Source organism: Schistocerca cancellata, chromosome 3, assembly GCF_023864275.1.
Source record: "Schistocerca cancellata isolate TAMUIC-IGC-003103 chromosome 3, iqSchCanc2.1, whole genome shotgun sequence".
In the NCBI taxonomy this organism is placed as follows: Eukaryota; Metazoa; Arthropoda; class Insecta; order Orthoptera; family Acrididae; genus Schistocerca; species Schistocerca cancellata.
In genome coordinates this window covers 395,908,349-395,931,829 of record NC_064628.1, presented here as the reverse complement: position 1 = coordinate 395,931,829, position 23,481 = coordinate 395,908,349, and the positions used below count along the sequence as shown (strand labels likewise).

At 32.4% G+C, this 23,481-nt stretch overlaps 1 protein-coding gene across 1 annotated transcript in view; it reads left to right on the top strand.

Moving 5' to 3' along the window:
• LOC126175127 (chitooligosaccharidolytic beta-N-acetylglucosaminidase-like) overlaps positions 1–23,481 on the top strand; it is a 336,523-nt gene that overhangs the window by 257,451 nt on the left and 55,591 nt on the right. Inside the window, exon 5 of the mRNA XM_049921680.1 lies at positions 17,913–18,228. Coding sequence (XP_049777637.1) covers positions 17,913–18,228 — 316 coding nt within the window. The remainder of the gene's footprint in view (positions 1–17,912; positions 18,229–23,481) is intronic.

Genomic DNA, 23,481 nt, shown 5'->3' with positions numbered 1-23,481 from the left:
CAGGTGAGCGTCACAATCAGGACTGCATACGACCGAGGCACACAGGGCCAACACCCGGCATCATGGTGTGGGGAGCGATCTCCTACACTGGCCGTACACCACTAGTGATCGTCGAGGGGACACTGAATAGTGCACGGTACATCCAAACCGTCATCGAACCCATCGTTCTACCATTCCTAGACCGGCAAGGGAACTTGCTGTTCCAACAGGACAATGCACGTCCGCATGTATCCCGTGCCACCCAACGTGCTCTAGAAGGTGTAAGTCAACTACCCTGGCCAGCAAGATCTCCGGATCTGTCCCCCATTGAGCATGTTTGGGACTGGATGAAGCGTCGTCTCACGCGGTCTGCACGTCCAGCACGAACGCTGGTCCAACTGAGGCGCCAGGTGGAAATGGCATGGCAAGCCGTTCCACAGGACTACATCCAGCATCTCTACGATCGTCTCCATGGGAGAATAGCAGCCTGCATTGCTGCGAAAGGTGGATATACACTGTACTAGTGCCGACACTGTGCATGCTCTGTTGCCTGTGTCTATGTGCCTGTGGTTCTGTCAGTGTGATCATTTGATGTATCTGACCCCAGGAATGTGTCAATAAAGTTTCCCCTTCCTGGGACAATGAATTCACGGTGTTCTTATTTCAATTTCCAGGAGTGTATTTGCAACACCAGCCACTTCCATTCCTCCACTACTGGCACTATAGTTAGCTATTCAATTATTTTCATGTGTAATTTCATTCTTTTATGGATACCTACAATATTTAGATGTTACTGCTACATACAAGACTTTCCCTGTATACATACTGGTGGCCGATACTACACCATGAAGAGATGTATGCCGGGTACTATCGAATGCTGCAATCAAGTTACCACTGTCTTCTACTATTGCTCCTTCGACAGCTTACACACATCTTCTACTTTAGATCCTATAAAACTATTATAGTTCATAAACTTTATTGGAGCATCTGGAAGATCCATCATGCCACAGAAAACTACACCTGCAGTAGCACCCTTACCAACTGTATGCAAGGCATAAACAAATCTAATGTGTTCATATATTTTGCTGCTATTTTCTTCACTTGGAGTTATTGGAACACTGTTCCAAAGGTGGTCATGTATGAACACTTACTGCACTTCAGTTCCATTTCACTGGCAAGTCCTACGTGATCTTTTATAGAAAGTTCCAGACCGACTTCACTACACTGAATTCATCTTGCACACTTTGCAAAAATTCCATTGACAACTGACACCGAATATTTCATTCACATCGGATTTGCCCATAAGACATTCATTCATACTTTTCGCTGCCTTTGTGAAGCACTTTCTTTCTCACTTTCATTGCAATGGGCAGGTCAAGGTTAGGTTCACACTTGGTTATCATCTTTATTGTTTATGGTAATAACACCTACCTTTGGCTTTCCAACATTTCTCCTTTTCTTAATAGCCTTCAGAGGATTTCTAGGCCTTTACGTTTACCAATGATTTTCCATCAATAAAACAGAGACTTCAATGAACAGAATTCACTACGGATATTTTCAGGATACAAAAGAGTAAATAAACATGAAACACACAACAATCGAGCGATGAATATGTATCAAACTGTCACAGGTTCCCTGCAACACCTTTTTTAACACTGATTTTCTCACACATCACTAAAATTTACATGACGAGCATGTAGATTCATGAGCACAACTGTGACACCAGTTTAACAACGCCACATTGTGTCATGCCCATGCAGAACACATTTCAAAAACGTTTTAAAAATAGTTGTTGTCTTCTGAACTGAATAATTTATATACCAATCGAAAGGGGAAAGACTGTATATCTTTAAAACGCAAAAAATAAAAATTAATCATTTCATAATTTTTAACCTTTCTGGATCCCCTTAAAGGTAAAATGTTGCCCATAGCCAGAGACCAGCTTGTTTTTCTTCGAGCATTAACTCTGCTGCTGTTTTTTATTTTATGTTTGTTGCTCTTGAATCAATTTTATGGGCTGAATTTAGCAAACATCTCTCATTACTGTGACACTCTTCTCGGGATTGAACAGCTGAGTCCTAAAGTCAAGGATATGAGCAGTACAACTGCAAGTCAGGTCAAACAATGACTCAGCTGTGAGAAGATTTTGACACTTAGTGACAGCAGTGACACCTCATGTTTGCTTGCCTTATGCGTGTGTTGCCTTGCTGGCCTATGAAGAGGCTCCAGCTCCAGTGTGCTGCTACAGTAGTCTGAAGAGACTTAGCGATGGTAGCGTCTCGCCTGGAGATGATGATCAGTTGGACTGTAGAAACACAAGTGCTGTTTCTCCTCGACTTAACATCTGGCACCAATCTCAACACAAGTATTACAAGTTATTTTGTTGCAAAAGCCCACAAAGTCACATCTCTCAGTACTTTCTTGATTTTTGTTTGGAAACAGTTTCCAATTGGAGCCATTTCCTGCAGCATTCCCATGTAAGCAGTGAGCGACTCAACACCAGCGATCCTGACATGCATTGCCAGCTACTGAAATACACTAAACCAGTTGACCAAAAGTTTGTTGTGATAGATCCAATTGTCTCAACGTAGTGATACCCAGGAAAGCGACACTGACATAAATATTAACACAGTGTACACTTTAAAGATTTCTTCGTAATCGTTGTGTGTAATGGAATGGTAGTAACTGTTTTGGAACAAGTCTTGAGAAGAGTAACTATTGTCTATCTAATCATGATCCATATTAGATACATTTTGTGTAAATAAACACAACTGTGATTTACTTTAATTATGTTCCTGTAGCTGGCACACCTAATTCTTTTATTTGTTATTGACTGCAAATGCCACACAAAGGCGCATTGTTTACAACTGATAAAAAAACAAATATTAATTAGCTTCTCAAGCTGGACAAGATAATAAATCTTTCACAATATAAGTTAAGTTCTCATATAACAATTTCAGACTCATTTAAAAGGATTACTAACTAATAATACATTCATTTCATTAAATTTCAAGGCTATGATACATATATTGATAATTAATCCCGCAAACTAAAAGATTTGAAACAGAGTTCACTTAAAATCCTCCTTCTCACCAGATTCACACAATTTCTGTCAACAAAATCCTTCAAACACACCATTATCTCAGATGTATCTCTGCACATTCAGTAACTTTTTAGGAAATATGTTAATAATAAAAGCAGATTTTTAAATTTTATTTCTATCTTCCCATTTTTCTGGTACTGTAACATCTATTGCAATTATTTTTTGTATTTTTATACTGCCTAAATAGTTGATCCCTCAAGAATGTAAGACAATGAAACAGAAATTTCTGTATGATCTATTAGTTTCCCTATAATGTGTAGAGTGGTACATAATAAATAGATATAGTCATAAATTATTCTTATTATTTTATTTATTAAATTTAGAGTAACTCAATAATTGATTTGAATTATTTCAATTGTTTTATTCTGTCTCTATAAATTACTTATGCTAGAGATATTGTAGGCTTTTACTGACAGATTTCCATTGATAACCACACTGCAGTTTCTCCTTTTCTTAGCTTTTATCCTTTTAAGTACTACTTCTATGTTGTCAATACAAGAGCTGCATTTCTGCTTCTTCTTGTAATAGCTTTGTAAATGTTTATCATGAACTCATTTATTACCATTGGCAATGGATTTTAAAATAATTTCTTTCAAATAAACTTCTTCTATTCTGTTAAAAGCAACCATTGATATCCATTTTGTTATCACTCTATCTACACAAAAATAAGAATAATAAATCTATCTAACACACAACAACTTATGGGAAATGAAAAATGGAAAATTTCTAATCAATGATAATTTTATGGAGGAATGAGTGTATCACATTATTTTAGTAACACAGCAATAGATAATTACAGATACCAGTATATCGCTGTCTATGAAGTTACATTTTGTGAATTTTATGATTTTACAAAAAATTATAAATTTAAAGTCATATGTATCAAGCTTTCAAATACGTTATTTGGTGTCAAGATACAACTGCATCATAGGTTTTTAAATTATTCTTCTACATATTTTTTTAATCTTTGATATAAATTAGTTGAGCTGTGAAACGAATTTGTACATTCTGGTATTTTTTTAAATATTATTATACCTTACAACAATTGCATCTGTTGCATACTATGTTTTGTGGCATCCAAAATGTAATTAAAATGAAAAAATATATATAATTCATCATCATTCCAATGCCTTTAATGGATTCACTACACATTTTGACATTTAAACCAACATCATCCGCTGGAATTCATCTTTTACATAGCTGTATTTAGTGACAAACATCGGCAATTTATTGCAGCAGGATGTAAGGTGGCCATTATGGTAGACCAAGATTTACTCTATAGAAATTGACTGAATTATCCATGGCATCTATAGATGTGACATAGCAAATAGTTTAACAATATAAAAGCTATTTACAGCACAAACAGTATAATATATATGCAATATACTGACATAGAAAATCATATATTATTTCATTTTTCGATAAAGATGTGACATAGCAAATAGTTTAACAATGTAAAAGCTATTTACAGTACAAACAGTATAATATATATGCCAATATACTGACATAGAAAATCACATATTATTTCATTTTTCGATAAAAATATTACGATTTTAAATAACTGATTCATGATAAACAATAAATCATTTACAAAATATATCCTCATTTTCTATGATGTTATGACCCAGAACTAATGAACATTTTTACTTATATATTTAACAGTAGTAACGTTTGATTAAATTACTTTCCCTAGAAACAAATGTTTCCATAATAGAATGATGACAACGAAATACAGAAAGAATGCAGACATTCCTTACATATGCACTGAAGCTGACTTCAAAACATTACAACATTTAAGGCTAACATACTAAGAGTTAAGACAAACATAGTGAACCTGATCTTCATGTACAAAATATGTCATAGGTTATTCAGGTATTTATTCAGAGTATTTGTGTATAATGTACATGTGGTCTCTGGTGACTTGTCTGAGTGCAGTTGCATTTTATTTCTGTCCTAACCTCCATTTTTCTTTCTGTATCTTCTGCACTGAAAATATCTGTACAACAGTATGGATGCGCTTTGTGTGTCCTGTTTGGAAATAAATCTTTCTGTTCACTCAGAGTACTTGCTGTTTACAACAGTAATGCTCTCATCACTCCACACCTTGTCACTTGCGTACAGTACTGCTGGGTTCTGTCTTGGACTGGTTTCTCCAGCAGTGTCTGTTGTAGATTAACAGTGAACCACAGCAGTGTCAGTAGGTTATTGATGAAGAGTTTGTCAATATGCACCTCATGTTTACCGAATGTAGTGGATTTGTGCCACAATGGCGCTATGTTGATCTGTTCCCACAGTGGCGGTAGCATACCTCAGTATACTTGCACCTGTGTGTAGCTTGTTCTTTAGTCAGTGTTTGGTGTGGCATGTTTTGCGTATTACACGCTTTTCACTATTATGAAGGAGTTTTTAGAGTAGAAGAGGTGATTGTGCTAACAACCTGAGTAAATCAAAACACTTCATTACATGTAACGAGCCACCAGAGACAAAAGTGTTTTTATACCAAACTTCTCAAGAAATACTATCTGAACAATCTTTCAAATTTGATAGGTGGGGTTCGAGTTAAAGTCATGAAACATAGTCACAATTATCAGAGGCACAGAATTTCACGTTTATTGGGTATATCATTAATTGCATGCCTATAAGGTATTAAGAGTTAAGATACATATGTGCAAACACCTATACTTCTCAACATAAAATTTTTCTGTGTATGGTACCATGTCATATTGTATAAATCTACTGTTGGAGAAAGCCAACGTTTCAACCATGGTTGCAGCGGCCTCCTTCTGGCTCTACTAGTGCGTTCTAGCTATGTAGTGTCCCTTATATTTAGTTACTGCTGCTCATTGTGCATGCCATTACATCATAATTTTAAAAAGATAGTTCATTTCAATGGTCATTTACAGAAGAATAAGGAGGAACTTTATTTTAATAGCTTATTGTGGTGGAGGAAGAGCGTAACCTCTATTGTCTATTGGCTCTTGTATTATGTGCCATAATTGGTGGTCACTGGCGATTGAGAAGGTGCCTCATTTTTACCAAGTGCTGGACGTCGGCCGCACGACAGCAGCTACTCGCTGGTAGTGCTCGTGCCTCGTGTCGACAGTGCGGTGTGTTGGGCTCTGATTGTTGGCAGTCAAGATGGGGCAAGCCTGAATCCATCCTCTCTGTTCATGTTCTTAGGATGTTTGAGTATTTTGATGGCCTCTGTGATTTTGCGTTTTGTCATAACCAGCTGCTTGGCCAACACACAGGTCTCGTTTAATTTTATTTCTTTTCCACAATGTTGCTGAAGTTATGCCTCGGCAGATTTGTTGTGTTGCCGCTGGACGAATATAGCGCTCATGTTCCCGAATGTCCATTGCTATTGGTCTGCCAGTGTCGCCGATTTATGCCTCATCACATTCACATTCCACCTTGTACATGCCTGCAGTGTGTCATGTTTCCACCTTGTCCTTCGTGGAGCCTAGCATGTCCTGGATCCTGCGAGAGGTATAGAAGACAGGCTTCACCCCAACCCAGAGAACGTGTTAGCCTATTTGGTCAGTAACATTTTTTGCAATAGGTAAGTGCACTGCAGTTTGTCTATTTCTTGCTTATCTTGCTTAATTGTATTCATCAACGAGGCTGTGTGGATCGATTTACAGCTGTATGGCATGCATAGTGAACAGTAATAACAAAATATAAGGGACACTGCTTATAATTTTTTTTCTTTGTAAATAAGACCAAACTCAGTCTATCTATACCCAAACCAAAATTCTCATTTATTTAAAATTTTAAAAATGTAATAATTTTTATTTATAATTAAGATCCACCAAACCAGTACTATGTATATCCATGGACAAAATTCTCATTTATTTAAAAAATTTAAATCTACTATGTTTTTCTCTTTATAATAAGCTCCGTCAAACCTTGCCTATCTATATCATTGATTGAAATTTAAACTAACAAAAGTCAAAGGCACATTTCAATCATACAGATTTCAATTTTTAAAACCTAAATTTTTTATACATAAATAAAAGCAAAACAAAATGAATTCCAAAGCTGAGCTATTTCAAAACTTCTATATTATTGTATAGAAAAAACGATATAAGTTATAAGATTTAAAAATTACTGTAAAGAAAATGGTTATTCAACTGTAACTAAATAAGTTCTGTTGGAAGTTGTTATTTTAGTACGAAACAATCTAAGAAGAAAGAATTAATATATAAAGCTGTAAAAGATGGTCGATCATTTTTTGTAAAACAAAAAATTTAAACAGTTTCTCCAAACCTAATGTAGAAAAATTAGCACATCTTATTCTAAAGACTATTTACAATATTAATAACGACGATAATGGTGATGAATTGAATAAATGATCATTAAATGATCTTCATAAAAAATGTAAAACGAAAAATTAAAAAATTGATTCTACTGTTAATAATCAGATATAAATCGATCTTTTGAAAAGATCTGATACCAAAGTTAATAATAAAGGTAATTATTTTCAAAAGCTTCTTGTAGATAAACATCAAGAAATTAAAGAAAAAACTTATCAAAACATTTACCAGGTTTCTGTTTTCTAGAATATAACGATTTTTAAATCACCTAACTGAATTTATAGAAATATTCTGCTTTTAATTCAATTATAATAACTATGAATTTAATAATAATGACCATATCGTTAAACTACAAGAATTTTGTAATCAAATTAACAAATAAATAATCACCAAATTAAAGAATATTTAAGTACAAAGAAGAGTGATTAAATCTACTATGAAATTTTATTGTAATTTGAAAAGACGAGATGAAATACAAAAATTTAATTATATATCAACTAATCAAGTTAAATTACGAAAATTGATTTAGAAGTCTATTATCAAAGATTAACGAATAAACTATTAACTGGAATGGAAGACATGCAAAGGGAAAATTTTGGTTGGTCTTTATTTTATACAAATAATTTAGAATTAATGTTAATAGACACAAACAAATTTCTAGTTCTTCTTATTTCCAATTACCAAAAGGGATTAAAGATAAAAAAGCTTTAATTAATGTAAAAAGCACATATCAAAAATGTTTTCTTTATTCAAAAAAATCGGCTGTTCAATAAGTGAACTTTCGGGCTCATTAAACATCCTAAGGTTTTAAACATCTTTAACATTGTAGCTATAATAGAAATATATTCTGCGTCTTTTTTCATGTCCAAAGAACTTTTTAATGCCCTGATCACTATCCATTTAACTGTAAAATGTAAGGAAATGGTGGCTGATACGCCTTTTTAAGTATAATATTTGGATTTCCCGCCCTAAAAAACATAAGAATAAGGTATTTTCAGCAAAAAAGTTTTTCCATCATTGGCCTGTGTAATTCATCAGTCGTAAAAACACAATTCAAATATTTCATTTTTAATTGTTTAACTTATTATTGTGTGTCAAAATTAGATGAAGGATTATTAATTTTTATTTTTTTTACTTCTTACCTATTTAAACGTTTTCCTTTACTTTCCACTGCTAGATTCTGTCTTTTCAGTTCTTCCAATTCTGTACTGGCTTTTTCTTATTTATAACTGCATTTGCAATTGCTGCAGATCCTCCACATAGTGAAGCAATAGTTGCTAGATGTTCAATGCAGCTAACAATAGTGGTAAAAGTCTTACCTTAGTATTTTGTGTCTTTTTTTGTTCAATAATTATTTGATAATCTCTTTGACAACATGAACACCTAATTTAATGATTAAATTTCAACCAACTTTTTTATCTCTTTTCTTTTTTGTGTAACAGCTAAAAATTGAACAGCACCATATAATTTTTCATTATTTAAATTAACTTTAAATGATTTTGGTTTCATTTTTCCATTGGAAGTTCAGTACAATCAATAATAAAATTATTCAGTTATATTGATTAAAAATTAATAAGGAATTCTTTTAATCTCTATCCATATTCACCAACATTTAATCCACGTCCTAACTTTCGATTGGCACATGTTATTTCTCTAACTGCAGATGAATCTATTTTTTCTGCTAATGAAGCATCAGAAGCAAGCACTCTTGCTTTTGCAAATAATTGAGGTTCTTTATTAGCTTCATGACTTTTCTCTAAATCTTTAGTATCTCTGTAACCAATTTTTATGACTTTTGCAAGTTGCATCTATTGGATCAATTCCCTTATCACGTCTAGCTTATCTCTCGTCTAACTTTGTCCTGAATCACAAAATTAATAGCCTGGAAGATGGATTTCAAGCAGTAGTCTATTAATTAAAGTAGTGACTAATACTTTTCCATATTTTTTACTTTTCCAAAACGTGTGACATATTATTCAAAAATCCAATTAAATAAGGTGTTCACTAATAACAAAAACGATTAATTGCTTGGTTAGTATTCATTATGATACCTATTCATTATGATAATTTTTATTTCCAAAAAATTCTTCTCCATGGATTACTGCTAATCTATCAGTTAACTGACAAACGTCATTGATCCACATATATTCAACAGGTTTTTGTGAATATTTTTTTACTAAACCTTCAGAACTTTTTCAAATGAATCATAAAGATTATTTCTAAACAACTAAGAAAATATTATTCAATAATTGTTTTTGTCAAATAAGTATGTTTAATTCGGATAATTAATTTAATTTTAAAGCAAAAATTTGTAAATTAAGAGAATCAAATGATGTACCTAAATTATTCAGAATTATTTGTTGTTTGGTTAAAAGATTCAATAATGCATCTGCTTCTTCATATTTTTTCTCCAATTTTTAATTTGTCACCATTGAATTCTACTGGTAGTTTACCAATATACTTAAATTGAAAATCAGTTGTTAATCCAGAAACAGAATCTTCACATTAATTGATAAAGTCTAACAGTCCTTCACCTATATTTATTTTTTTGACTTCTTTTCCCTTTAATTTTCAATCTCTTTCATAATTCTCAGACAAATTATTTGTTTCTGATCCACTTATCATGTAATCAATTTTATCACTATCATGTCGTTTGTTTATGCAATATCACTACATTATTCTAAAATAATGTGTGTTATAAGGAACCATTTATTTTCAACTTCTCTGTTTTCTTCAAATGCTTTCAAAACATAATCACCTAATCCTTCAATTCACTGTTTAACTTTATCAGTTGCATCAAATACTGGTTGATTTCCTTTTTTAAATTATACATATTCTTTTTTCATTTTTAAACTTCTATTTAACAGTTCTTTTAATTTTCAATTAAATTTTTAACAACTTCTGGATCGTATTTTCCAAACATTTATTAAGGATTTTTATTTTAATTCAACATTTATATTTAACAGTTTTATATTCATTTACATTCAACATTTTTAAGTTCAACATTTCTATGTTTAACTTTTTTATGGTTCACGTTTTTGTGTTCAACTTTTTTTATCTTAAACTCACTTAATCTTTTCTCTATATTTAACTTCATTAATGTTTCCTGTCATATCTTTAGTAAAAAAAAATTCATCTTTATTCCAACATTTACTACATACGTATGGAAAATCATAAAATTTCTATTATCTTATGTATTGAAAATATTTCCGAAATTTACATTATCTCTAATTGTTTTGGTAATTTTGAATAATCTGAGCGAAGTAAAAACAACGTATTCATTTCTGTCTACCTCCAGTAAAGTACTCCCTAACTATATCTTGATTTTTAAAAATGAAGTCATCAAAAATTACAACTGAATTATGTTCATATTCTTCTCATGGAGTAATTTAGTCACTATTCTCAATAAAAATAGCAATTTTCCATTAATTATATCTTCATCTTCTTCACATCTTTTTCTAAATTCTTGATATTTTGGTTGTTCTAAACTTTTGAATAAACATACAAATGACAAAATTTTTCCAGTTCAACCATCCTGGAACTAGATTAGAATTATGAACCATTGATATACATTTCCCACAACTACTTGCTCCTATTACAGAACATTGAATAGAATTTGGTAAAAGCTTACCATGTTTACTTTTAGATTTCTTCTCAAGAATTCTAATTTTTGGTTTCCAATCGCCATTTTTTTAGATAAATTTTTTAATATAAATCAGTAGATTATTTCAATTGAGTGATCTTCATCTGTTCTTAAAAAAAGATGAAGTATTGCAATAAGAGAAACTTTCACTAGTTGACCTTTATTCAACATTTTAGACTCCAAATAATAATACATCAAAAATAATAAATTGTATACTAACAAATATATGATAGAAATTCCTGTTGGTCAGTATAGTTTGAATAATTGAGGAAAATTTATCAATCGAAAAAAGCTATTATAGGCGTTAAAGAAGATACAATTTTAAATAGAGTTATTTTGGAAAGTGATGTTACATTATTTATGGAGTAGATAGATTGGTCAAGTTTGTGATATAACAGTCACATTATTGATACTAAAGAAAAACAATTGATAAAAATGCTCCTAAAATTACTTCATTTGAATTAATAAATATAATTTTTAATCTAGCTGGTTGAAAGTTTTCAACAGAAACTTCTTCATTTAAATCAAATGTTGAATTTGGAGGACCAACAATTTATGAACCAAATTATTCTATGACTATTCCAATTTATGATACTACTCAGAATTTAGAAATAACTATAACTGATGATAATGATAATTTAATTGGTGCTTGTGTGATTGTATTTTTAAAAATGAATTAATAATTTTTTCCTTAAAAAAAGATCAAATAATAACAAAAAAAGTTCCCTAATCTTCTTTTATGTCCACAACAACTTCTCTATTATATATAAATAAAAAATATGGAACCTGTACATCAGTAAATGAATTATATTATATTCTTCCTATTTACTCTTTATTTTCACTAGTAATAAATAAATATTAAATAATATAATGAATATATTTAATATAGAAATGTAATTTAATGTAATATGTTACTAATATAAAAATAACTTTACATTAAGTTAACTTAAACATTAAATAGTGGAATAACTTAATTGATAATAAATTAGTTAATTATTAAAATAAGAGTTTTTATTATATAATAGTTTATATTAAATAAATATAGTTATAATAATATTAATATTTATTTACATATTATTATATAATATAATATACAATAATTCATTTTTAGCTAAAACCATGAGTAGCTGTAATTCTTAGTAAATATAAGAATAAAAGTAATAGTTTAATATTAGTAAATAAACTTATAGGTATATATATTTAATTTTATGTAATATTTTAATATAAATTTTTATATTATATATATATATATATATATATATATATATATATATATATATATATATATATATATATATATATATATATATATATATATATATATATAATGAAATATATTCTCAAATCACAACAAATTAATTAAAAAAAAACGAGACTACACCCATTCTTATTTTTTTTAAAAAGTTGTGATTTATATATTAAATACAAACAAATGAAGTGCCTGATTAAAGGGTTACCGTATAGGGTAAATTAAGTAAATACAATTACTTCATTAAATAAATAATGTAAGATAGAATTAAACTACCTTTTAGTATCAAAAAATAATGCGCATCAAACACCTTAATGTAAAAAGGTAAGCTAATCAAGTTAATGGGTTCTTACCCCATTTATAGAGGTATCAATCCTCTCCTTTTTAATGACCAACAACTCTACAAAACCTCTCTTCCTATCAGTGTTAATGATAGGAACGATCCTGTCCATTTCAGTAAATTCCTGATTAAGGATTTGAATAGGTCTTGAGATCAACTTAGTTTCATTTACTACAACTCTAATAAGAAATAAAAACATAATGATAAATTAATCATCAATTAAGTATTTTATTTTCCAAGCAATTGCATAGACAGTACTATTATCTTCAATTCTGCTGATGCAGATAAAGTACCCAATAACATGAGAAAGAGAATTTATTAATTCAGTAATAATCAGATGGAGTTTACTATTAAAGATTGGGCTGCATTTTCCAGAAGTCTTAGATGCTTCAAACTGAAATAATTGCTTAACATTAATATCATGACAAAAAATTGCTCAGTAATAGTTCTATCGTACTGTATTCAACTAAGAACGTTTATTTGAACCATTATCATTTTAAGAATTATTATTGGGGCGATAGGAGGTTTAAATCAAACACCTTTATGGCAACTTCTTGCATATTCCTCAATTAAACATTTAGGGTGAATAATTAGATCTTTAACTGTTAGAGAAAACATTTGAGAACTATAATTTATTATTTATTCCTAACTAAGACTAATTATAGTTTTATTATTTAAGCAAATAAATTCTATATTTATAATCAAATTTATTCAGCCAGAAACATAAATGCTGAAATGAAATTCATAATATTTCTGTCTCCACTATCTCTAAGTGGTTTACCACCATGCCTTGGATTCCTGCCAAAATGAGTTGTTATACAATCACTCATAGAAAACAACATAACAACCATTATAACAATTATAGTTGTACTCGCCACATGGGATTAGCCGAGCGGACTAAGGAGCTGTAGTCATGGACTGTGCGGCTGGTTCCGGCGGAGGTTCGAGTCCTCTCTTGGGCATGGGTGTGTGTGTTTCTCCTTAGGATAATTTACGTTAAGTAGAGTGTACACTTAGGGACTGATGACTTTAGCAGTTAAGTCCATAAGATTCCACACACATTTGAACATTTTTTTGAACAGCAGATGACTGAAAATAACTAATGGTGTCTTAAACCAAATAATAGTAAATTAATGACTACTTCTGATGGGGTACTTAAAATCCAAATACCTCAAATATCTCCTCTCATATGATTCCCTCTATTCATTATATTTTCAGCATCTTTAATTCTATTCAAACAAATAAACTTTTTCTCATTTAAACCTAATCTTATTAAAAGAGCAGAAAAAAGAACAATTGAGATAAAAAATCTGAATTGAAAATGATAACAAACTTATTTTCAACATTTGATCCATCAACTAATATCTTCAACTTATCATTAAATTGAACTAGAATATTCCTAGGATTATTATTAATCCCCTCAATATTTTGAATTACACCATCATGAATTAACATTATCTGGAATAAATGAAACATAAACCTACACAACGAATTTAAAACATTATTAGGACCAAAATCATTTAATGGAACAACATTCATCTTTATCCCAATTTTCATTATAATATTATTCAATAATTGCATAGGGCTATTTCCTTAACATTTGCAGTCGCTCTACCCATATGATTAAGATTTATATTATTTGGATGAATCAATCATACTAATCACATATTTACACATCATGTACCCCAAGGAACACCACCTGCACTAATGTCATTTATATTATTAATTGAAACAATTAGAAATGTTATCTGACTGGGTACATTAGCAATACAACTAGCAGCAAATATAATCGCTATTATTAACCTCATTAGGAGATACAGGACCATCTACAGCAATAGATGTAATCTCATTATTAATTATTGCTCAAATACTCCTAATAAGATTATGTTTTCTGATTTTTAAGAACTCTATATTCTAGATAAGTATACTAAACTTATGTTAACAACTCACTCAAACAACACATTCAACTTAGTAGACTATAGACCTTGACCATTAACAGGAGTAATTGGAGCAATAATCATAGTATCTGGATTAGCAAAATGATTTCACTTATTTAACATTAACCTACTCATAACTAGATTTGGAATTACCTTATTAACTATAATTCAATGATGATGAGATGTAGTACAGGAAGGAACATATCCAGGATTACACACAGGATGCGTATTAATTGGATTACGATGAGGAATAATTCTATTTATTGCATCAGAAGTCCTATTCTTTGTATCATTCTTCTGAGGCTTCTTTAGCAGAAGACTAGCACCAACAATTGAACTAGGGGTATTATGACCCCTAATAGGAATTCAACCTTTTAATCCTATACAAGTGCCATTACTTAATACAGCTATTCTTTTAGCCTCAGGAGTAACTGTAACATGAGCAACCCACAGTCTTATAGAATCTAATCACACTCAAGCACTACAAGACCTATTCTTCACAGTACTGTTAGGACTATATTGCACAATACTTCAAGCATATGAATATTGAGAATCAACCTTTCATTATCGCAGACACTGTATATGGATCAACATAATTTGTTGCAACAGGCTTCCATGGACTCCGTGTAATTATTTGAACAATCTTCTTAACGACATGCCTAATTTGACACTCAATAAACCAGTTCTCACCAAGACACCATTTTGCATTTGAAGCAGCAGCATGATATTGACACTTCATAGATGTAGTATGATTAATACTATATATCTCAATTTGTTGATGAGGTTGACAATTGTTTTTCTAGACTAAATAGTACATTTGACTTCCAATCAGAAATGTTGATATAAATCAAGATAAACAATCCTAGTCCTATCTACAATAGTTTTTATTAGATTTATTATCCCAATAATCGTTATAATCCTTGCAACAGCACTATCAAAAAAATTAATTAATGACCGTGAAAAAAGATCACCATTTGAATGTGGGTTCGATCCAAAAAGATCAGCATGTATACCATTCTCCCTCTGATTCTTCTTAATTGCTGTAATCTTCCTAATCTTTGATGTAGAAATTGCACAAATTCTACCAATCGTAATTATTTTAAAAACATCAGACATCAAACTGAACAGCATCAACAACATTCTTCATTCTAGTCCTATTAGGGGGGCTATATCATGAATGAAATCAAGGAGCTCTACAAGGAGCTATATATATATAATCAATCAACCTTAAATGGAATAAGAAGCGAAATATTGCAGTCAGTTTCGACCTGAAAGGTTGGTGAATAACATACCCTTACTCTTATTAATTAATTAAATGAAGCCAAAAAGAGGCATATTACTGTTATCAATTATACTCATTTCCAGCTAATGAGAAAAAATAATTTAAATCTTCCTAACAAGGAAACAGCAATTATATTAATATTTGTGATGGTTGGACTCATCCAAATTGTTCACAGTTTTATATCACATTCGATGAAATTCACACAGTTGGAACAGATTTTACAGTATATGATGGTAAATTGAATAGTAACTAATTAATAATTATGTATTAAAATTTTTTGATGTTATTCCAATTAAAAAAGGAAACAATATTATGTCTAGAATAGAGCATCCATTTATTTATTCATCAACTCTTGTTCACTTAACTTCATCTCTATCATATGAGTTGCCTATGGAAGGACATATTCTTAAAATGGTAAAATTAGAAACAAGCAAAATTAAGTACTTCATCCATTAGAATTACTTGGTGGGTTTCATAATGACTTTAAAGAAAAAATTTTGGAGGGAAACAGAACAGTAATTTTTACTTGGAGGTTAAGAGAATATCAAGTATATTCTATTCTTTTATGGTCTCCTAGTATGATGATAGTATGCTTTCAAAAGAGGGTGATATTATTGTAAAATGTATGGAAATTCATGTTCCAGTTGTTAAATATGATCCAAAATATTCGCTTGAACTAGAATAAGAAAAACTGAGAAATCCAAAAATTCCAATTTCTTTCTTTGAACAACAAACAATTGAATTTGCTGAATTGAATGGAAAAAGAAATTTTAAATAAGTTTCACTAATTGTTATAATTCTTCTGAACTTGATGTGTCTTACTTTAGTTTCATTATTTTCCAAGATAATCGGTAAAATAATTAGTTAAATGATTCTTCTTCATTGTATCATGTTAAATTACAAAATATCTATGTAAAATGGAAGAAATGAAGCTTTTCCTCAAGAATTATGCAATCTTGACCCACTGAATAACTTTTTAAAAGCTTAGGATGGTCTTAGAGTTTTTAATAGAGTAACGCAATTAAGTAACGATATAAATGTGAGTCCATTCCATTTTTTTCAAAATTATCCTATCTATGTTGTATATATGACTAGAAGAATTAATGTTTTAACTACTCAAAATAGAACAGTGAAGTTATGTGAATTTTTAATGAAAATACACCCAATGATACAGTTGCAAGCATAATTATGTATGGTAAAAACAATTTAACTGAAGATTCACAACACATAATTTTATCTGAAAATCTTAAAAACATATATGAATAAAAAATTAGAAAGAGTTATAGAAGTTTTACTTCATGTTTATATTTTCTTCTGAAATATTTTCGAAAAAGTAGAGAAGATATAACCTGAAAAAATTAAGTTTTTCAAAAATAACTTTTCATAAACATTTTAATTTTTTAAAAATTATTTTTTCTATATAAATGAAAGCACAACGAAAGGAGCAAATTTATAGTCCTGAAAATCTGGAAAGTGACCTTAACAGTTATAGTAATGGTTGTGCAAGAGATTTCACTAAATTATCAGAGTTGAAAAAGGTAAACCATACAATAATTCAAAAGCTGAAATTTTATCAGTTAAATATGGGAAAAAAGTTTTATTGCTTTTAGGTGATAAATATAAAGTTACTCTTCCAGACAGTTATACTGAAGTCTTTTCAGATGCCAAGGATTGCATTTTATTAATGGACACAAAAACAAAATAAAGATAAATCTGTTCATATTATTGAATTTGAATAAATTTTAGAATTTTTATAATTTTAAAATTTAGTTTTTATAATATTAAATATTAAATGAATAATTTATTTTTTGATTAAATTTCGTTTGGAGGTACAGATAAATTTTTGATCAGGGGATACAGCAAAATTAAAATCTTGGTTTAAATCATTGAATTTTAAAAAAATATGCTCTTTGGTGCAGAATCAGCACACATATACTATTGATGAGGAATGTGTCAACCAGATACCTCCTGCAGAAACCTAGTTTTTGTATGCATAGCGATTTTTCTTGAGTACTTTATGTCCAAGGTATTTAGAAATATTACAGGTGCAATATGTGATGCAGGTAACGAGGTGCGGGTGACAGTGTCGGCACAGACAGTGTGGGGTGCACTGCATGGCCTCACATCACTGCGGCAACTGGTGGGCTGCTGCGGTGAGGGTGGTGCAGCTCTGCTGGTGGCCGAGGCGAGAATAGCGGACGGCCCAATGTACACTCACCGTGGTCTTCTGCTGGACACGGCGCGCAACTTCCTGCCAGTGGAGACCATGATGGCTACGATGGATGCAATGGCTGCCTCCAAGCTGAATGTGCTGCACTGGCATGCCACTGACTCACAGAGCTTCCCCCTCCTGCTGCCCAGGGTCCCACAGCTCGCCAGGTCAGTCGTACAGGAGGACCATTCCTAAACACTGTGCCGTTTCACCCACACATGGAGCTCAATGCCACGAGCTACTGTAAGGTGTATGGCTAATGGAGTATAGTATCAAGGGAGGCAGAGGCTGTAAAATGAAAACCACTGAAGGGGTTGGAATGTCTATGGAAGAAGGTAAGAGCACTGAGATCAAAAACTTGCCACTCAAGACACACGAGTGCACACACACCCACATATGTGATGACAGAGTGAATACATCTGTGCATCAATTTTCCATTCCACTGAGTCATGCTGAAAACAGAAAAATGGAGGTGGTTTGAGAAGAAGAGCAAAGAGATGTTGTGCATTTCCTGACAGCGGAAGGAGTGTGGCGGTGTGAAATTCATTGAAGGACAGCAGAAGTGGACAGAGGGCACTGCATTGTCCATTCTGAGGGTCACACCATGGCACAAGCGACATAAAGAAAGACAGATGTTTTTGGCGGATGATGTACGATCTGGAACGCCACACTACACTACCAACAAGATTGTCCAGCTAGTTAATGCCCTCATCATTGAAGCTATTGCTGCAAAGATCGCATTGCGCATTGGAATTGCAATGGACGTGCAGTGTTTTCCATACACTTGTGCCACTCTTTGATGATTTTTCTTTGCCCGCACACCTTCTGCTGTAAGGAAAGACACTACATCCCTTTGCTTGAAACAAGCTCTTTGTGAAATAAAGATATATAACAAAAGAGTACATCGTCATATTACTGGTATTCTAAACTTATTAATCGACCATATCAGCTAAAGAAGGTAACTTTTAAAATGGTAGTGTTTACAATAAAACATTCAGTTGAGTTTGTTCCTAGCTTTCTTCTTCTAGAACAAATTCGATAACTTCTTTGGTAACCCAATTCTGCATCTGAAGCTTGTTTGTTAAACGGAATACACAATTAGTTTCTTGTAATTGGTGCTTATTAGATGGTTTCTTTTACAAATTGCTTTACTCTACCATTGTCATGTCACAAACAGTCAGCTGTCAGTAGGGTGTGAAGCACGGTAAAAGGAAAGACCCCTGTGCATATGCTCAACACGAGTAGCCTAATCCTAGAGGCAAACATCAGCCATGCCATTGCTAATATAATCAGCACTTGAATGTTGGCAGCTGAGACAGTAGTGTCGGCGCCTGATAATATGTCTGCAAGGTACAGCGACTTATCCTGGACAGGCAACAATATTTATGTCACAATTTAATAAATACTGGATTGCTACTTTGGATGGTTGCTAATGGGAACTGTAGGTCACTGGAAAGGTCAAAAGATCCATAATTAGGTTTCTTCTTTCTGTATTGCATTTTTCCATTTCTTAATTCATGTACAACTCATGAAATAGAGTACAAGAAGAATGGGTAAGAGATGAAATAGTGAAAGTAGCAGAGGAACAAGTATGTAAAAAAACCAGAGCTCGTATAAATCCTTGTGTAACACAAGAGATATTGAGTTTAATTGATGAAAAGAGAAAATATAAAAATTGAGTAAACGAAGCAGGCAGAAAGTAATACAAACGTTTCAAAAATTGGATCCACAGGAAATGCAAAATGGATAAGCAGCAATGGCTAGAGGACAAATGTAAGGATTCAGAGGCATATATCACTAGAGTTAAGACATGTGCCACCTATAGGAAAATTAAAGAGACTGTTGGAGAAAAGAGAACCACCTGTATGAATATTAAGAAGCTCAGATCGTAAACCCCCCAGTTCTAAGCAAATAAGGGAAAGCAGAATGGTGGAAGGACTATACAGAGGGTCTGTACAAGGAAGATGTATTTGAGGAGGATATTTTGAAAATGGAAGAGGATGTAGATGAAGATGAAATGGGAAATGTGAACTTGACAGAGCACTGAAAGACCTGAGTTGATACAAGACCCCAGGAATAGAAAACATTCCATTGGAACTATGGATAGTCTTGGGAGATCTAGCAATGACAAAACTCTTCCATTTGGTGAGCAAAATGTATGAGATAGGCGAAATACCCTCAGGCTTCAAGAAGAGTGCAATAATTGCAGTTTCAAAGAAAGCAGGTGTTGACTGGTGTGAAAATCATCGAACTATCAGTTTAATAAGTCACAGCTGCAAAATACTAACGTGAATTCTTTAGAGAAGAATTGAAAAACTGGTGGAAGCCGAACTCAGGGGAGATAAGTTTGTATTCCATAGAAATGTTGAGACACGTGAAGCAATACTGGCCCTACGACTTATCCAGATACATTAAGAAAAGACGAAGCTACGTTTCTAGCATTTGTACACTTAGAAAAAGCTTTTGACGATATTGACTGGAATACTCTTTCAAATTCTGATGATGGCAGTGGAGTAAAAGGCTATTTACAATTTGTATAGAAACCAGATGGCAGTTGTAAGATTGGCATGAAAGGGAAGCAACGGGTCAGAAGGGAGTGAGACAGTGTTGTAGCCTATCCCCCATATTATTCAATCTGTGCACTGAACAAGTACCTAAGGAAACCAAAGAAAAATTTGGAGTAGGTATTAAAATCAATGGAGAAGAAATAAGACTTCAAGGTTTGCTGAAGACATTGTAATCCTATCAGAGACAGCAAAGGATTTGGAAGAGGAGTGAACAGAGTGAACAGTGTCTTGAAATAAGGATATAAGTTGAACATCAATAAAACCAGAACAATATAATCGAATGTAGTAGAATTAAATCAGGTGATGCTGATAGAATTAGATTAGGAAATGAAACTCTTAAAGAAGTAGATGTATTTTGCTATTTGGGGAGTAAAATAACTGATTATGGTTGAAGTGGAAGGGATATAAAATGCAGAATGGCTCTTCTGAAGAAGAGAAATATGCTAGCATCGAGTATAGATTTAAATGTTAGGAAGCTTTTCCTCAGAGTTTTTATTTGGATTGTAGCCATGTATGGAAGCGAAATAGGGCAATAAATAGTTTAGACAAGAAGAGAATAGGAGCTTCCAAAATGTGGTGCTACAGAAGAATGATGAAGATGAAAGGGGTAGTCACGTAACTAACGAGGAGGTACTGAACAGAAGTGGGGAGAAAAGGAATTTGTGGCATAACTTGACTGTAAGAAGACATCAGTTAATAGGACACATTCCGAGACGGCAAGGGATCACCAATTTAGTATTGGAAGGAAGTGTGGAGGGTAAAAATCGTAGAGGGAATCTAAGAGATGAATACACTAAGAAGATTCAGAAGGATGTAGGGTGCAGCAGTTAATCAGAGACGAAGAAGCTTGCACAGGATACAGTAGCATGGAGAGCTGCATCAAGCCAGTCTCTGGACTGAATACCACAACAACGCACCTCACATATGCATTCACTTATCATATATATATATATATCCAAGCCTATTAAAAGTTTATTTTTATTTCCAAATAATTCTTCAATAAAATCCAGTTTTTGGTTGAAAAAATTTTATTTGAACCTGCCTATACAGAAAAAGTCATGAATTGCAGTTAAAAACTGGTTTCAATACAAAATATGAATAAAAACACAATGCACCACATATCAGCCTCAGATACAAAGCTCTCGAGGTGATTATGCAACAAAGATGCTCAGCACTGGAGACATTTCAACATTACATGTCTTCTGGGAGCAGTGCACCCAAGCTAAATGTGAGCGATATTATGTTTACCACAAGGATTTGCGCCGAGCCTATCCTTGTTTGCAATCTGCATAAATGATTTTCCAATCTCTCTAAAAAAGTAGTGCAAAAATTGTAATGTTTGCTGAGTTGATAACTGTACATCTTGCAGAGGCCATTTAAAGGATCTTTGAATTCTTACACTCTATTCCCAATACATTTAGGCCTAATCCTTAATGGTTTTCGTTGCTGATAATATCTATTAGTTTCAGCTGATTCATGATTTACAGTCAGAATATAAGATACAAAAATAATTTTCATGTAGACTTTGTCACCTTGTCTAAGATTTAGAATGAAGTTGCATGCTCTGTTGGGAAGATATTCAACAAGCTCCCATTCAACATAAAGCAAGAAATTTGGAATCCCAACCAGTTCAAAAGAAAGTTAGAAACAAACCTCATTAACCATTCTTTCTACAAATTATATGAATACATGTATTCAGGGACTGAAAATTTCTCTCATCTACTTGACAAATAACAGTGTTTGTTGTGAACGTGCATGGCAGGTAGGAATGAACAGTGAGCAATAGTATTTACAAACAAAGTTTTCTTGAAAACTACCATTGTAATCAAATGAATGTTGAGCTATTGATAGGATACGAATTGTTGCTGCATCTTGTGAGAAGGTGGCAACTCTTTTTTTCAAGTTACCAACTTTCTTTCTAATGTACTGAATTACGTTTAGAGGCATAACCATGAATAGCAGTAAGCACTATAGTGGTATTTTATTGTTAATGTAGTACAAAGATTATATTTCTATGATTTTCTTGTCTTTTGTTAATGTATACCTTGACTCATTCAAATTCCTGAAGTTTCTCCTTTTTGATATGATGTACAGAAAATGATGAGTAATTGAATGAGTGAATGAAAAAAATGCCCCAGATAATGGAGAAACACCAATGAAATGCACTGTAAATAAAAACTTCAAGTTTAGTGACTGGTTATGTTCTGTTTCTATTTGTATTTCAAACAGACGACTATTAAACTGTCTACAAAACATATATACCTGTAAACATTGCAATTCAGGGTGTCCATTAAAGAATGTCCCAGTTATAAATTTTAGTGGTATTAACCTTGAGCATTGTAGAGCCTTAGTTCAAGGTCACAATGAAAGAGTAGCTCAAACAGTTTTAGGTAAATGCATGTGCAACTACAGCTTTGTCATCTTCCCACTTGCAGTACTACATAAGCAAATGGCGATTCCTGAGGGCAAAGTATTTTGTGTACTGCCTTTTGCTGAGAGTGAATTTGTCATTTCAGCTCAACACGCTTTTCGATTACAGTTTAATTGTGATCCTCTATTTGGCAAAAACATTCGCCGAAGGAATGGCCAATTCGAAACGGCGGGATGTACATGTTAAGTGAAAAGCACGGTATGACCAAAAGTGTCTGAAGAGGATGCTGACTAAGTCAGAGCATTTTGTCTTCGTAGTCATAAGAAGTCTCTCTGGAAAGCAGTTCCTGAACTTCAGGTGCCAAAGACGACAGAGCAGAAGGTTTTAAGTAAACATTTACACATGTGTCTTGGTTACAGTTAGTACATGCTTTAAAGCCAGATGACTATGGTGTATCTGATAACTTTTCAAGGGAAGCTTTA